This window comes from Channa argus, chromosome 2 (genome assembly GCF_033026475.1).
Source record: "Channa argus isolate prfri chromosome 2, Channa argus male v1.0, whole genome shotgun sequence".
NCBI lineage: Eukaryota > Metazoa > Chordata > Actinopteri > Anabantiformes > Channidae > Channa > Channa argus.
In genome coordinates, this window is record NC_090198.1 from 30,995,429 (window position 1) to 31,011,760 (window position 16,332).

Below are 16,332 nucleotides of genomic sequence, written 5' to 3' on the forward strand. Positions count from 1 at the left end.
ACATGTACCACGTGGTATTGACGGAGCGCTGACTTCAGCACCAAAACTGGGTCGAGGTTAAGCTGACTGAACCGACTGAACTGCCGTTTGTCACTTCCCTGCTGATGTTTTAGTGAGTCTGCATATCTCTGCTCATCTCTACGGTCTTGTTCAGCCTCTTGTCACACTGGGATTCTGTCCCCACAGTTGTCTATGCTGGTTCAACATCCTGAATCTCAAGTTTAGTTTCACTCTATTTATTCAGGTCTTTGTGTGAAGTTGGTCTTGCAGTCAGCCTGCCCCCTCAGTGGATTTGAAATGGAACAGTCAATGTGTGCACTAACTGTAGACCTAATTAAAGGCTTGGTTCCTAATACTGGGTGAAGCTCATTAGTTAGTGTTTCCCTGGGTAGGAAAACTGCTCATTCAGTTCAAAGGGGGTTAAATTTAGCAGAATCTGTCCATTGTCTGCTTGGATTTACCTGGCCTCATTTATATCAATGGGTTGGACTAAACAACAAAAAGTCAATGTTGAATTGACTCCTGAACAAACTGAACATGATCACCTTCGTCAAGGAGGATTCACTGCAGGACTGGTGGATTAGACTGACTTAATTCTCAGCGCACTGTCTTCGTATTCAAATAAACTTGGACTGACGTCCTTGGTAAAGGGGTTTAAATGAACAGAATGAAGCTTCATTGTTAGGACACAGCGATAAAGTTTCAGTCTGAGTACTATCAGACGTTTTAGATCGTTCACTCTGTTCTTCTTTGTCCACCGGTTTTTCCTCATTTCTTGGTCACTTCCCGTCTTACTGTGCTGTCCCACATCTGCAGAAGATCACCTGGTCCTGCTGGTGGACTCCTCCCAACGTAAAAACATTGATTCTTATTAACTAGTAGATTCTGCTGCAGTCCCTCAGCACCATCTCTCTACTTCCTTCTGTTTTTTGTCTTTTCGTCCTCTGCTTGTCCCCCCTGAGTTGCACAGACTGACAAAGGTCCCAAAACTGTAGATGTGATAACATTTAGCTGTAGAATCAGCATTTCTGAAGTTTTCCATTGTGGAACCTGCTCCATAGTCATGGCTTCGTGTTTGTCTGTGTTCAGACTCTACAGGATAAAGTGTGTGAGTTTCAGGCTCGTCTTCGCTCTGAAGAAGTCACTCGGCACCTGCTGCTCCAGCAGCTACAACAGCACAACATCCAGCAGGAGACCTGTGTAGGGGGCGGAGGTTTTGGGACGCCGCAGCAGGAGGAGGAGCAGTCATTGGTGCCACCTAACGGTGAGACGGTGGGGGAAGGGAGGAGGACACAGCTGCAGCAGAGAGGACTCCTCAAAGTCCAGCCTGCATAATTAGAGCTGATGTGCTCGTCAGTTTGTAGCTTGGCTTCCCTTTCTCAACATCATAACATTGGTGATTTGATGTGTCTGGAGTCTCTGAAGCTGGTTTAAATTTATCTGGGGATGTTGTCATAGCAACAAGTATATAAACTTAAACCTGCAAAGTTCAACAGTTACTTGGATCAGGACCAAGACATGTACATGAATGACAAATTTAATAAAAGTAATTGCAGAAAAGATGTGAAAGATTTTAATTTAGCTTCAGATATTTGAATTCAGGAATGAAAACAGAACTTCAGTCTTGACTGCGCTGCAGCATAAACATCCTTGGTTAAAACTCTATATTTGTGATCTGTGTGTAGGTGTCAGGGTGCTGCAGGCTGGTGAGCAGCCTACAGATTGTCTCAGCTGTCCAGAAGAAGAGCAGCTCGTAACTCGGCTGCGCACACAGGTACGTCTGCAGATAACCCACCTGTACAGCTGAAGACAGGAAACATTAAAATGACTGTGCTTGTTTGCTAGCATGGAGACATTTTGACTGTAATGATTTAAAACAGACTTATGCAACAAAAATGTTTTCAGCTAAAAGTTTATTTATCTTTATTTATTTATTTATTTATTTTTGTATTTATAAACCCTCCCCATCATGGATGGGAGATTGTGACATGGATGTACTGACAAATATTCCTGGATTACTTTGATTCTGACAAAGACGTAAAATTGTAAATCTGAATACAATTCTGCAGCCTCTGATTTCTAAGTGGATCTAAGATTTATTCTGGATGGATATTAGAGATAATTTTTATTATTTTTTTTTTTTTATCCTTTCGTCTTATCCCGTGAGTTCAGGGTTGCCACAGCGGATCATTGTCCGCATTTTGATTTGGCAGTTTTAACGCCACATGCACTTCCTGACGCAACCAACACATGTTGGGGCTTGGACCGGCTCTGCACAGCTGGGGATGGGAAAGGGCTTTTGGGGGTTCAGTGTCTTGCCCAGAAACACTTAAACATATAGCCGGGACCAGGGATCGAACCAATAATGTCATGCTGAATTGGGCCTGGCTGATTTGTTGGATATATTTGAACTTTATTTTTTATTTTATTAAACAATATGGAAAATGCCTAAATCGAAAGGAGCTACCGCAGTGATGTCAGGAGTCTCCATTTCCTTGGAGACACATGCACATGTGTTGGGTTTGCTAGTCAACAAAGTGGAGCAGCAGGTAAACCACAGAAAGCTGCTCATATTACCTCAGTGATTTGGAATGTGTTCACCTTAAAGAGTCACTGTGTCGCCATAGCATTTGCTTCCTCTGACCAAGAGTTAACACTTAATGTGTTTCTGCTGTGTGATCTCCTCTGTGATATGTGTGTGTCAGAGCTTTTGCTACAGCTCTTGCTGTTGACGGTCACATCTCTGTCGAACTCTTCAACTTGAATGTGTTGTTTTCAGACCTGAATAATCACAGGTGGTGCATCAGCTCTATGTGCAACATTAGCAAACGTGAAACCAGTTGTTCAGCATGGTTCTGTCTTCTTAGTCTTACAGAATAATGTTTGTTTTACATAGTGTTTATAATAAAATCTAATCTGACTATGTGCTTTAGGTTGTATAATGTGTGTATATACAGTTTTGAGGTTATTTTTTTCTTTAATACTTTCAATGTCTCTGTGCTGCTGTAACATCTGTCTTATGCCCAAAGCTGTTGGAAACTGAAAAGGAAACTCTTCATTGAAAAATGCAAATATTGCATAAATTAGTTTTTCAAATATTATTTAAATTTTCATAAAGTGTCACTGAAGAAAACAAAAACTTGCAAAAACAAATCTGCATCTCTAAATATGAGGAGAGGAGCAGACCTTATACTACTCGTCTTTAATCCAGCATGATGTGTTTGCAGGTGGAGGAGCTGGAGGAGAAGCTGTTTGATCAGACTCAGGAGGTGGAGAGACTTCGCTCTGAACTGGTGAGACCTTGCTGGACTACTTTCCTTAGAAACCCTGTGGGGGAAACGAGTCCAGAGCAGAAATTACAACACACACACACTCACTCACTCTCTCTCTCTCACACACAAACACACACACAGTCACACTCACATGTGTGAAAGCAGGTCTCACACATTAATGCAGGAATGAAAAGATCAGACAGCACATTGTTGTGCAGGATGTTATACTGTTAATATTCAGAAGCAGTACTTTGTAAAAAACAAAAACAAAAAACATGTATATCTTGTCGAAGTATTTAGGCTAGAAAACTTAATTAGGTCCTTCTGTCCTGTAGGGGGCGACAGACCTGGAGAAGCAGCTGGAGCTGCTGTTGGTGGAGAACGAGCGTCTGAAGCAGGAGCTGAAGTCATGCCGAAGCTCAGAGCTTCAGAAGCTCGGCGCTGCTGCAGAGACCTGCAGCTGCAGCCATTGCCCATACAGTCAGGTGTGTGTGTACAGTACAGGTATATACAGCCAGACCTGAAGCTGCTGTGTTTCTAAACCCTGAGCGTGTCCCTCAGGATGCGGAGTCCCTGCGGAGGGAGGTGTCCCGCTGGGAGAGCCAGGCCCGTCAGAGGGAGTGGAGACTGGCTGAGCTGGAGCGGGAGCTGCTGGAAAAAAGCTCCAGGGTGGAGGCTCTCCAACAGCAGCTGGACGAGTCCACCCGGCAGCTGGAGGAGTCGAGGCGAAGGCAGGAAGAGACTGAGAAGAAACTGGCCCTCCGGCTGCAGGAGTGTGAGGAGGAGCTGGCCAGACAGGCAGCAACACCCCCCAGAGTCAAGGTGAGGGGGGAACGGTGGATAATATTCTCAGGTAACATCACAACAAACTGGAATGATGCTGATTAGAAAACTACGTGTGCAACAGTCGAGAGTCCTGATTTCATCTAAGATCAAGATCCACTTATTAGAACAGAGGAGTAATGAGAAAATGAGGTGGTGGGCAGACTCACCCCCCTGCAGCATACAGGGCCCCCAGACACACACGGGACACAAAACAGAAACAATCCAACGCTTGTAGTTTTTTCACTGTTAGTATTTTTGTCTTTGTATTTAGTCTCTTTTTGTACTTGTTACTAATCTAGTTAATTATTGTGAGCAGGTCCATATAAATAATTATTTTAATTGTTTGTCTTCTAAATCATTGAAGGATGAGCTCAGAGATTTTCAGTGTTTTTGAAAACAGAATCTTCAATTATTCCTATGAAGGGATTCTAACCAGCTGTGATCTGTGTTGACTCACTGTAATGTCTGTGAATGCAGAACGTAATTTAGCTCATTCTCTGCTCCGTTGAGTTCCATTGTTGTCTGAAAGCTTTTAAACGCTTTGAGTCATAACATTACACTGGGTGACATGTCGTATAAACGGCTTCAGACTATTAACAGCATCACTTTCACAGCTCACTGATGTCTTCCCACATGCTCCTGAATGTAGTTTATTGTAAACAGTCGCAAACTTTTTTTTTCTTTTTTTTTTCCTCACTTTTTTTTCCTCACTACCTGGTGATCTGAAATGGACAGTTCTGGTCCCTTGCAGCTGCTGCAAAATCACTTTCAGCCTGACTGACGCTGAAGACTGGGAAGGTGGAGCTGTTGTATATCTGTGTATATGGCTCACTGAGGTGTTTTTATAGTTTCTATCAGTAGAGCAGGTTGGTGAATCACAGATGTTACAGTGAAAAGATGCAGTCACCTGAAAATCAAAGACAACAAAGTGGTAACCTGCTCATTGGTTATTAAACAAAGAATCAAACAGCTGTGCTCATAGGATGACTGGTGGATTAATAATGAAGTTCCATTAAAAACCCTTTGACGCATATGAAGTCTAATCAGAGCTGCGTTTGTTGCTCCTCAGTTTGTGACTCATACGGTGGAAGTGGAGTCAGCTGACTCTCAGAGAGCTCTGGTGGACACGCAGACGAAGAACGCCGCCCTGCACGATCAGCTGTCTGTGCAGAGGCAGCTGCTGAGAGAGCTGGAAACACAGCTGCACGAGTCGCAGAGGACGTGCGCTCAGCTAAGAACGCAGGTAACATCTGCACCTGTCCCACCTGCTGCACCAAAGACCCAGAAACTAGCAAAAATGTGAAAAATATTCACTCTCGAGGAGCACGACTCCTCCTCCAATGTAAAACATTCAAGTGTTTGAAAACTGTGAATGAACATACTTTAGGTCAGACTACAGGTCAATAACTCAACCCCCCCCTCACCTGTACAGTTTATCTTCTCTCTGCACGCATCCTGATGCAGCTGCTCTCTGATCGAGGCCGTTTGTGCAGCCTCCTCTCCAAAGCCTTTGGCGGGGTCCACAGTGGGCTGCCTCCCACGTTGTCAAAGGTTGGACCCCCCCCTTCCCTTCCTCTCTGTGACATCACTCAGGTGTCAGAGAGCAAAGGTCACAGCGAGAGTTCCCATCAGACTAAGACCTCAGGCTCCAAAGCTCCCAGACAAACCACAAACCAACCAGGGACCATTTGAGAACAAGGACGCGATAGTTTATCAGTTTGAAGTTTAGTTCAGTAAATAGCTGAACTATTGACTGTTGTGTTTTATATTTAAATGGAATAAATATATAAAACAGCTGTGAGGTTTACTTTACAGATACCAATCAGTTTGTAATAATTGTATTTGTACGATCAATAATTCTAGAAAAACACCAGACGTTTGATAATTTCAACATTTCAAAGAGTGAAAAGGTGTAGAGCTGGTTTTGAATCAGTCTGGTCAGTTATTTTTGGTTAACTGTGTCAGTTGTGTGTTAAAGGAAACTGACCTCGTGGCTGCTGTTCCAATGAAATCTCTGCTGACATCTCCTGAAACAGCCACTGCCATCAGTTTTTTAAATTTTGTAACACTAAGGTGGTTTGTGCAGTCAGGCTGGTGTCGACCTTCAAACATGTTAAAACTCGCACTGCAGTCGGTGGATTTTCAAAATACGATAATTCAGGAGGTTTTTGTGCGAGTGTTTGGTTTGGAAGATCTGGCAAAGCAGCAGTGCTTTACGTTTTTTTCTGCAAATGAAAATCTAAATGAAAAAACATATTTTGCAGGTGGTTTTTCAGTCTTAAATGTTAATTTTAGTTTCCTTGCAGTTAGCTTATCTCAAAATGTGCATATTAGATGTGTTGGCATCAAAACAGTAATTGGCTTATTTTAGCAGCTAGCGTTAGCTACTTTAGACAGTAGTTTGCTTGTGTTACACGTAGTTTTATATCAAATTAGTAAGAACCAAATTGTTTACTTACGTTAGCAGAAGCAACATTAGCTTTTATTACGTGTTAGCTATTGGACGTATAAAACTAATCCTTTTACTTTTTTCCTGTCTTTTTGGGACAGTGTCAACACTAATTGTATTTTTCTATTGTATATTTAAATTTAAGCAGAAAAACATGTTGCAGCTCTGAGAGCAGTTTTGGAAGATGAAGTCTCTGAATTAGTTTGAACATATTAATAATTATTGGATCAATTCCCATGAACCCTTTCCTGTATATAATATCTTAAAATAAAATGATAAATAAATATACTTGTATATAGCTGTGACAAAGTTTTTAAATTAGAGTAACACGAAAGAAGGAATTTCCTGGGAATGTAGTATAAACTGGTTTTACTGGTCAGCTTTGGAACCTTTCAGGCTCTGAGAGTCGTCCCCCCCTCTGTTCACACTTCAACCAAGACTCAGACCTGATTTATTGCTTGGAATCTGAGTTCACATAGTGTTTTAAACATGGCCACATTTAGAACGATGACTGGAAGCATGCGGGAACTGCAGGTCTTCCAGTCTGGAAACAGATCCTGGTTCTGACTCTGTACTGGACTCAGATTCAACAAAACTGGTCACACTGAAAAGGTTTCTGGTCTCGTTTCTCTGCAGTGTGAACATTGTCTTGTGCTCTGTGTGGTCAGATGTACCTTGATGTTGATGTGAAATAGTATTTTTATGTGGGTTTTTAGTCCAGTTCCCTCTAAACAACCATCTTTACATGTAGAATATTCACATTCTGACTTACTTGACAACCCCTCGTTATGTGTGCTCCACTTCCCTACTGTCAGGGTGCCAGCTTGGCTTTTTTCTGTTCTATCGGAGCCCGTCCCTGTGCTGATGGTTGTCTTCAGTTGTCCCTTTTAGAAAGTGTTTTGTTTAGCTCCTCTCTGAACGTCTCGACACAGCTGACGGTTTCTGTTCCTCAGATCTTGGTGTACGAAGGAGAGATGGAGCGAGCTCATGGTCAGCTCGAAGTGGAGATGCAGAACCTGGAGGAGGAGAAGAACCGAGAGATCAAGGAGGCGTTCATCAGAGCTGAGAGCGAGATGAAGGCCGTCCACGAGAACCTGGCAGGTCAGAGTTTAGACTCATGTTCCACTGAAACTTTAAATCCGCTTTATTAAGGACATTACTTTAAATTGTCCTTTGTCTCAAAGTGTTTTTCACTTTTGTCTTGTTGTTGAGTTGATTGTTTCGTTATGTTGCTGCTGTCTGTCAGGTGTGCGTATGAAGATGCTGAGTCTGCAGCGAGCCCTCAGGACCCTGACCAGTGACTACAAGTGTCTGAAGAGGCAGGTGCAGGATTTCCCCTTCATGCTGGACAAAGCCATCACTGAGGCGAAGCAGGAGGTGAGAGGGAAGGTTGAAAGGGAAATAAATGCTTCCTTGAGGTATTTTCTCTGGACTGGAACAAACCTGTGTCTGTGTTTCAGATCTGTCAGGTGATCAGTGACGTGAGCAACACAAACCAGGAGCTGCTGAGAAAATACAGGAGAGAGATGAATCTGAGGAAGAAATGTCACAACGAGCTGGTTCGACTCAAAGGTCCCAAACTAATTGATTTGCCTGTAATGTTTTCAGACATGTTCTTTTGCATAATTTTTCTATAAAGATATTTCAATAAAACCTAAGACAAACCATAACAACAATCATCCCTCAGTTAATACTGGATCATGACATTATCAAATAAAAAACATGATAACTTCCAAACAATAATGAATGAATTACTTATAGGAGAAAATGTCATAGCTCGTTACATTAGAAATAGATAAAACCAGCAGAGAATTGTACTGTGCTATAACATATTACTTTAGCGCGTTGCCTTTATTAGCTAAGAGCAAATGGGGAAACATGAGGGAATAGGTGGATTTTGGCGTGATGCTGCAGTTATGATACCAGAAATCTAAAAAAATTAGAATCTGTCAAAAAAACAAAAGTAGGATGTGTCCTCAGTGGCAGGTTTGTCTCTGGCTACAAGGTTTACTACTACTAGCTTAGTACAAGGACACTTGTAAAATTGCAAGTATTCAGCCTGATTATGTTAAACTGCCTCAACCTTTCCATGTCCCGGTTTCCTAGGCAACATCCGTGTTTTCTGTCGTGTCCGGCCGGTCAGTCAGGAGGAGCAGGACTCCGCCGATGCTAAAACCATGCTGAGCTTCGACTCGGACGATGACGCCATCCTCTACCTCTCCAACAAGGGAAAAATCATGAACTTCGAACTGGACAAAGTCTTCCCTCCGCAGGCTACGCAGGAAGAGGTGAGTGACAGGACAGGAAGATGTCCTCTATAAACACCTGGGATATGAGGTGCCACTTCCTTTCATAGGCTACAGCTGTGTCCGTGTCCTTCATACTTTTGTCAGGGTCTATGTATAAATTCCCTTAAATGGCAAAATGTTCTAAAAAAAGTTTTACAATTTGAAACCTGCAGAAACCCAGCACATGTGATCAGATCTCTCCTCTCTGACTTCTCTCCCATTGGTCCACCAGGTCTTTCAGGAGGTCCAGGCTCTGGTCACCTCCTGTATCGACGGCTTTAACGTCTGCATCTTTGCCTACGGACAGACCGGCTCTGGGAAAACCTACACCATGGAGGTGGGCTGTTTGTTTTGGAAGGACGCAGCTGTGATATTTGACACGATGATGAAGGTGATAAACTCCTGTGTGTTGGTTCCAGGGTGTGGCCGAAGACCCCGGCATTAACCAGCGAGCCCTACGCCTGCTGTTTTCCGAGGTGACGGAGAAAGCCCCAGACTGGGACTACAGGATCACCGTCAGCATGGTGGAGATCTACAACGAGATGCTTCGGTGAGGAAACGCAGAGCCAGAGCTGATCCTGAGTCCGAGTGTTAGTCAGGATGAGCTGTGATGACTTTGTGTTGTATTTGATTATTAGCGTCACATGATTTAAGTTAAAACAAGGCTGAGCCTGAAATGACCTGACACAGTCACCAGAGGAGAAATGCTTCTTATTTATATAACAAGCTCAGAGGAAACTTCACATCTTCTGCTTGTGGTCTTGAGGATTTAAGATGAGTTGCTTCTCAGTCCTGTTTTTTAAATGTTAACTTACCACTTCTATCCAAAGTGCTTTACAATGGTGCTTTCCATTCTCACACACGCACACACACACACACACACACACACACACACACACACACACACACACACACACACACACACGGCCCACTGAGAGCAACTTGGGGTTCAGGGTCTTGCCCTAGGACAATTCAACATGTAGCCAGGACTGGGGATCGAACCACTGACCATCGAATGCACAACTGATGCATTTACAACTGCTTGCCAACTGAACTACAGCCGCCCCTGTTTCTTGGTGTGATTTCTAATAATTTACTAAAACAGCTGCTCACTGTGGGTTGTGTCAAACAGGAGCAATTGATACTGGTTTGGGACTTTTTGCTGTGTTGGATTAATCCACATGTCTGAAACTGTAGTGAGTATTTGGAGTTTTGAAAAGTAGTATTTCAGACCTCTGAGTAAATCCACAACAGAATTGCAGCTGTTTCAGGGCAGTTATATAAAGGGGGATTATCTCCATCTGCCAAGCCGTTATTTAATGGAACATCTGTGTCCAGCCTGAGAGGAACCAACATCTTGACGCTGGATGAACTGACAGACTTGTCGATGTCACTGTGGATTGTAATTCAATGTTTTTTGTGCCCTGAGCTGAGTCTGCAGGTAGTAAGTATGTGTTGTCCTCCAGAAACCTGCTTGGGGAGACTCCCACCGACAAACTCGACATCAAAATGAACCCAGACGGCAGTGGACAGCTCTACGTCCCCGGACTGACTGAGTTTACAGTGCAGAGCCCTGAGGATATAAACAGGGTGAGGACTTGCTGCTGCTCTTTTAATATAAAATGCCTCTAGTCAGCTGTGGGTTGTAGGACAGAGTTGTCACAGGGATTGTGCCTTTAGATCTAGGACTTTAAATTATGTTTCTTCTGCCTACATGCACCAAATAAGAAAGAAAAACTCCTACACATTGACACAGAATTAGAAGCTTTTCAGATGCAGACAATTTGTGACAAACAAATTTGTTTAATCTTTTGGCACAAATGTTTTCTTTTTTGTGTGTGTGTGTGTGTGTGTGTGTGTCCTAGGTGTTTGAGTTGGGTCACATGAACAGAGCGACAGCCTGCACTAACCTGAATGAACACAGCTCTCGATCTCATGCTCTGCTCATCATCACAGTGGCAGGATTCAACTCTGCCACAGGAACCCGCACACAAGGTAACACCCCCCCCCCCCCCCCCCCCCCCCCCTTAAAACGACCTGCTTCTGCGGAGTTGCATTAAAGACTATCTCTGAGGAGCTAAACCTCAGCGTGGTCCTTACACGTCTCTGGACTTCTGGTTTAGGTAAGCTGAACCTGGTGGACCTTGCGGGGTCAGAGAGGATTGGTAAGTCTGGTGCAGAGGGAAGTCGTCTCCGAGAGGCTCAGTGCATCAACAAATCTCTGTCGGCGCTTGGCGATGTCATCAATGCTCTGCGCAGCAAACATTCCCACGTCCCATTCAGAAACTCCCGTCTCACCTACCTGCTGCAGGACTCCCTGAGCGGGGACAGCAAGACCCTGATGATGGTGCAGGTGAGACCAGGAGGACGGGGGTTTGTGAGATCTTTAGACATCAGGCAGCTGCAGGTTTTAGAATTTCCTCACAAAAAGCGTTAAAAGGATGAAATAGTTTTTATTTACAAAGGTTTGAAAATATTTCTTCATTCTTTCTGAAATTTCAGTCATTATTAACAATTTATTATAATGCTAAAAAAAAGCATTTCCGAAAAGAGAATGCGGTGGGAATGAGTCAGCACCGAAAGGAATTTCCAAGCAAAGCTGAAAAAAAACTGCTGAAATGTTTACTATAAAAATGTAAACAATTTGAAAAAAGTAGAAAATAAGCAGAATTGAAGGTTAACTGTTTTTTCTCGGGTCGACGTAACATGAAATAGTGGCATAAAAATCCTGGGACCTGTAGAAATGTAATAGCTTAGTGCAAAGTTAAAGTCAAACGCCTGAAGAAAAATAGAATTTATGAAGTACTTTGACCAAAACATCATGTTAAAGTTGGAATCTCAGTAGGTCAAAGTATCAGATCCATTTACATCTCAATGTAGAGAAAGTTGAAGAGATTCTAACAATCAGTGAATCTGGACCTACTGCAGCAAGACTGAGACCACAAACCAACCAGTCATTTAAATGCTAATTTAAAAAAAAGTATCAAAAAGGCTTTTATTTTGAAAGTGTTTCGTGTGTGTGTGTGTGTGTGTGTGTGTGTGTGTGTGTGTGTGTCTGTGTGTCTGTGTGTGTGTGTCTCCACTGTGTATCGTGGGAGAAATTCACTCACATATGCTAAAGACAGGTTATAACTTTGTATTAGTATTAGTCGTATTGACAAAATGAAAAACCTGTGAGCGGCAGAAGGCTTCAGTGAACACGGTGATATATTTGATTTGAAGACACTCGATAAAATGAGGGCAGGACGGCGATTTTGGCTCGGAAATAAGAAGAATAAGAAAACTAAAGATTAGGATTAATCACAGGGTTAGGAATGATTAGTATAAATCAATACCTGTGTGTTTATAATTGTACTTTTTATTATCTGTACTAGTTTTTATTGATTATTCATACTTGTGTTAAAAATTGAATCACTTTTTGTAAAACTTGATATTAGCTAAATGAACCTTCGTGATGAATCTTCCTGCAGCTGTTTTTCTTTCTTTAGCTTCAACAGAAACAAACGGGTGGACTCAGTCTCCATGTGGTCTGCAGTGTCCTCTCTGTGCTTAAACATGAAAACCTCATCAATGTGAGCAGGACTCTAACTGTTCCCTCTCACCTGTTCAGGTGTCCCCGCTGCCCGCTAACATGAGTGAATCAGTCTGCTCGCTGAAGTTTGCTCAGCGCGTTCGCAGCGTGGAGCTCAGCTCCTCGTCCTCCAGGAGACTGGAGAACTCGTCCACCTCATCCTCGCCCACGCACGACAGCGTCGAGGTAACACACGTTCTGATCTAGATCTTTCTATCTGAACAGAGGCCAAAAACATATAACACTTAAAATCATCAAGGGTTTCAGCTTCAATTGAAGGGGTTTGTCCAACGAGTCAGGAATTACAGCCAATTTCATTCATGACCAGTTTGACCTTTGACACCCCTCCCTTCAGCTGGACTCTCCTCCAGTGACCCCGGTTCCTCTCCCCATCTCCCGGGCCAGCAGCGCCGGCTCCACCCTGTCCTCGGCCTCCAGAACTCCCAGTGGCTCTCGCAGGAGGTCCCAGTCCCAGCTCTCCACAGGTAAATACACACCGGCCATTTTTACACAGAACAACAACCAACAATTTTCACTGTTTGACCTGGAAATTAATTTTCTTTTTTCTTTCTGGAGACTTTTTTTAAAAAAATTCAATTGCAAAATACATGTGTGACTCTTTAATTAATTTGTCACTATTTTCTGACTTCAAACCACTGAATGAAAGATTAATTCAAAATGAACAATGATCTGTACTTGTGTATAAAATGTTAAAATGAGAAAAAAGCTGCTCATCCATTAATTATCATAGCCTGTATAAAACTGTCCTTGATGAATAACTTTAAATGCATTTTACATACTACTTGCATACTTTTACTTCACCTTAAGTATTTAAGTATTTCTCCAGTGCAAAACAAGACAACACAATCAAACAAACTGCTCAGCGAGCTGAAACCATTTTAATGTGTTTCAGTTAACGTGTGCAATAAAAAGAACTTAAAGACTGATGAAAGTCTGCTGGTGATCAATTGACAGTTCGTTTCAGCTCTAATTATTCAAATTAATAATGATTCTCTAATTAAACGCATAATTGATTTTTATCTGATGATCACACAACTTCCAAACTCACACTCTGAATCAACCACTGATATAAGGTTCATCTTTCTGCAGGCTGACAAAATGCATTCTGGGAAATGTAGGAAGAAATGGAAGCAGATGAAATGAGGTGGAAGCAGTGAGATAATTAATAATTTAATAAATGACTCCTGAACGTCACAGGTCTGAAGTGTAACCGTGACAAAGGATTTTCCCAGCATCACCTGCTGTCAGCCTGCTCCTCTTCTTCTTCTTCTGTATCCTCATTCTGTGGTCTGATTGGTTGGTTTACAGACAGGCAGGTAGACAGAGCCAGCCCATTGGTGGGGGACAGTGGGCAGGTAGGTGGGGGTGTATGCTGATTGGTGGATAGCTTGGCATGGATGCGCTCAGCATGGCATGGTGCCCTCCTCCCCCCTCCACCCATCTAACACTCCCCACCTCTAACCACAGAGCTGCACTAGCTTGGGTCTGTGTGCCTGCAAAGCAACGAGCAGGGCCCACAGAGCCCACGGGTCTCCTGTGCTGTTTGTGTCGTCTGATCAAACGCTGTCGTCTTGTTTTGATGAAACCTGAGGAAACTGGTCAAGTCGCGAGGAAATGACACCGCAGTGGCACCTTTAATGAACTGAATTTAATTTCTGTAGAAATTTCAGGGAAAGTTAGCCTAGCTTAGCGCAAAGTTTAAAAACAAGTTGTGCTAAGAGCTATAAAGTCTGGAATCTTAGTTAAAAGTGTTAGTATACACACAAAGACGAAACCGATAAACTGCTATAAGGCGAGTTTTTCGGTTTATTTAGAACTTGACTGTTTTCCTTGTGTGTCCAGCGCGTGTGGGTGTGAGTGAGTTGGTGTATTGAAGAACTGTTCCCCTTCCTCCCTCGTCTGTGCTGCTCTGAGCAGGCGCCCTGCTGGTGGTTGCTTTCTCCATGTCTACACGGATAAATCTGAAAACATTGTTGGTGTCGTATAAAAACGTTTGTTTCAAAAACACAACTCAACCAACATAGTTCAGTAGCTGAAATCATTCCAGAATTTGTGGAGTAAATCCATATGTATTTCCAATATTCCACATTACAATAAAAATGTAGTTTTATTTTTTCCACATTGTTGACTAGCACTTACCCAAAGTACAGCTTCAGCTAAAGTATGATATGTTATAAAAACATGTAATAACTCATTTTCAACCTGGAATGCTGTTTACAGTTATGCTATAATTGTATTGACCTACTTATGCTTAAAATAATATAATTAACATTAAATGTTTGAAAGATCTGTATTTCTACAAGGATGGTGTATGTGAGGAAACATTTAATGTTCACTTGAAAAACATGCTCATGTGTCAATACAATTATGGCAAAATGGTGTAAACTTCATTTCATCTGATAGTTTAGCAGATTTAATTAGTTTGCAGTTTTGTAATAATAATGTTTTAATGTGGCTTTAAAGGAAGAATCTTTGTCATTATGTAGTAGATGGAGATGTCAGTCAAGAGTTTGGCCAAAAACCAAAGTATTGGACCAAGGTTCTTACAGTTCATCGCAATCACTTCAATCTTGACCACAATGGTGAAGCAACAGCAACATCCAGTAGTGTTGACGTAAAGTTTTCACATTTATTGGCTGCAGTGTGGACATGGTCAGACATGTGAACAGGTGAAGGCTGCTGACTGATGGTCTGGTTTTCTCTGCAGGACGACTGAAGATGACGGCCTGAGATTCCGAGACGACGCCCTGGCATGTCCGGATCTGACTGTGGGGTGTCAGCCAACACCCTGAGCTTTTGCCCTGCTGGGAAACAACCTCCATTCTCTCTTTGGTGAAACGTGGGATAAAAGAGAAATGGCTGATGGGAACTTTACAGGGCAGAACAATCTCAAATATCTTATTGCTGTTATCTGTCAGCAGAGAAAATGGCCAAATGTTTCAGTGTTTGCTGCCTCGTGTTGAATTGACTGCTGCTAAAACCTGAAAGAACTAATGAGAAACCACTGAAACCCTGCAAGCTTTTGAGCTAAACTCGTGTGGACTGAACTAACGTTTCATCAGTATACGCTTTCCAATCACAGTATTTTTAATGGTTTTGTAAAGTTGCACTTTAAATGTCTAGATTATTTGCTGAACCACGAACCCAGATGTGCTTGATTATAATATATGCATAATATTATATATTTATGTTTGAGATGCTTTAAGACTGTTTTTACTTTGTTTGAATTTTTGCCGGAGGACGCGAGCTACAAAAACAAATCTGAGGTTAATCTACATATTTGTAGCAGAAAATAAGGATTTTTCTCGGCATTTTGATGAATCTCATTTTTTGGTTCTCTTATGTAGTTTTCTAACAAAAGCTGACTGTGTCCTTGTGGTCTTCATTTATCCAGTCAGGGTCGTCCACGGATACTGAGCAATACTTGGAATTCTACACCTGGGTCCATGATTATCCCTTTTTTTTTTTTTTTTTTTTCAGTTTTTTTTTTTTCTTCTGTTCCCGTGGATTTTTATTTTAATGAGTGGACTAATCTGTCTTCCTTCAACTTATTGAAGTGAAACAGAAAACTTTCAAATCTTAATTTTTCTGGACTGTTTTTCTTCTGAGTAATCCTGCTATTGTCTTGTCGCCTCCATCTAAAACACATTTTGGAAACCACAGGTGACCTTTTGACCTCAGACAAAGCAGATCTGTAGCCGTTGACCTGGTGCTGAGCATGATGTGACGCAGGAGGAAGTAAACTGTAGTTGTAGTAAACAAGAATACTTAGAAACGCGATGCGATGCTGTGTGTTGTTGACCTAATGTCTGCTTGCTATGTCTTCACTGTAGATTTCTAGTTTTTTTTTTTATGTAATACCATTTTTAATAAATACTCCAAAAACTGACAAATGCTTCAGGCTAT

At 42.2% G+C, this 16,332-nt stretch overlaps 1 protein-coding gene across 13 annotated transcripts in view; it reads left to right on the top strand.

Annotated features, from left to right (window-relative positions):
- Window positions 1-16,319, top strand: part of kifc3 (kinesin family member C3) — a 40,972-nt gene extending 24,653 nt beyond the window's left edge. For 10 of the 13 annotated variants that reach the window (XM_067491951.1, XM_067491994.1, XM_067491922.1 and 7 more), the window contains 19 exons: window positions 1,090-1,264; window positions 1,686-1,774; window positions 3,228-3,293; window positions 3,608-3,757; window positions 3,834-4,094; window positions 5,167-5,340; window positions 7,500-7,647; window positions 7,793-7,923; window positions 8,007-8,118; window positions 8,653-8,834; window positions 9,067-9,171; window positions 9,254-9,384; window positions 10,301-10,424; window positions 10,700-10,829; window positions 10,958-11,187; window positions 12,445-12,591; window positions 12,761-12,890; window positions 13,735-13,781; window positions 15,134-16,319. In XM_067491951.1, the coding sequence (XP_067348052.1) occupies window positions 1,090-1,264; window positions 1,686-1,774; window positions 3,228-3,293; window positions 3,608-3,757; window positions 3,834-4,094; window positions 5,167-5,340; window positions 7,500-7,647; window positions 7,793-7,923; window positions 8,007-8,118; window positions 8,653-8,834; window positions 9,067-9,171; window positions 9,254-9,384; window positions 10,301-10,424; window positions 10,700-10,829; window positions 10,958-11,187; window positions 12,445-12,591; window positions 12,761-12,890; window positions 13,735-13,781; window positions 15,134-15,142 (2,541 nt within the window). In that variant the 3' untranslated portion in view covers window positions 15,143-16,319. Of the gene's footprint in view, window positions 1-1,089; window positions 1,265-1,685; window positions 1,775-3,227; window positions 3,294-3,607; window positions 3,758-3,833; window positions 4,095-5,166; window positions 5,341-7,499; window positions 7,648-7,792; window positions 7,924-8,006; window positions 8,119-8,652; window positions 8,835-9,066; window positions 9,172-9,253; window positions 9,385-10,300; window positions 10,425-10,699; window positions 10,830-10,957; window positions 11,188-12,444; window positions 12,592-12,760; window positions 12,891-13,734; window positions 13,782-15,133 lie in introns of those variants that run through there. The other 3 variants (XM_067491931.1, XM_067491943.1, XR_010912094.1) reach the window with 3 other exon arrangements.
- The last annotated feature ends 13 nt before the right edge of the window (window positions 16,320-16,332 follow it).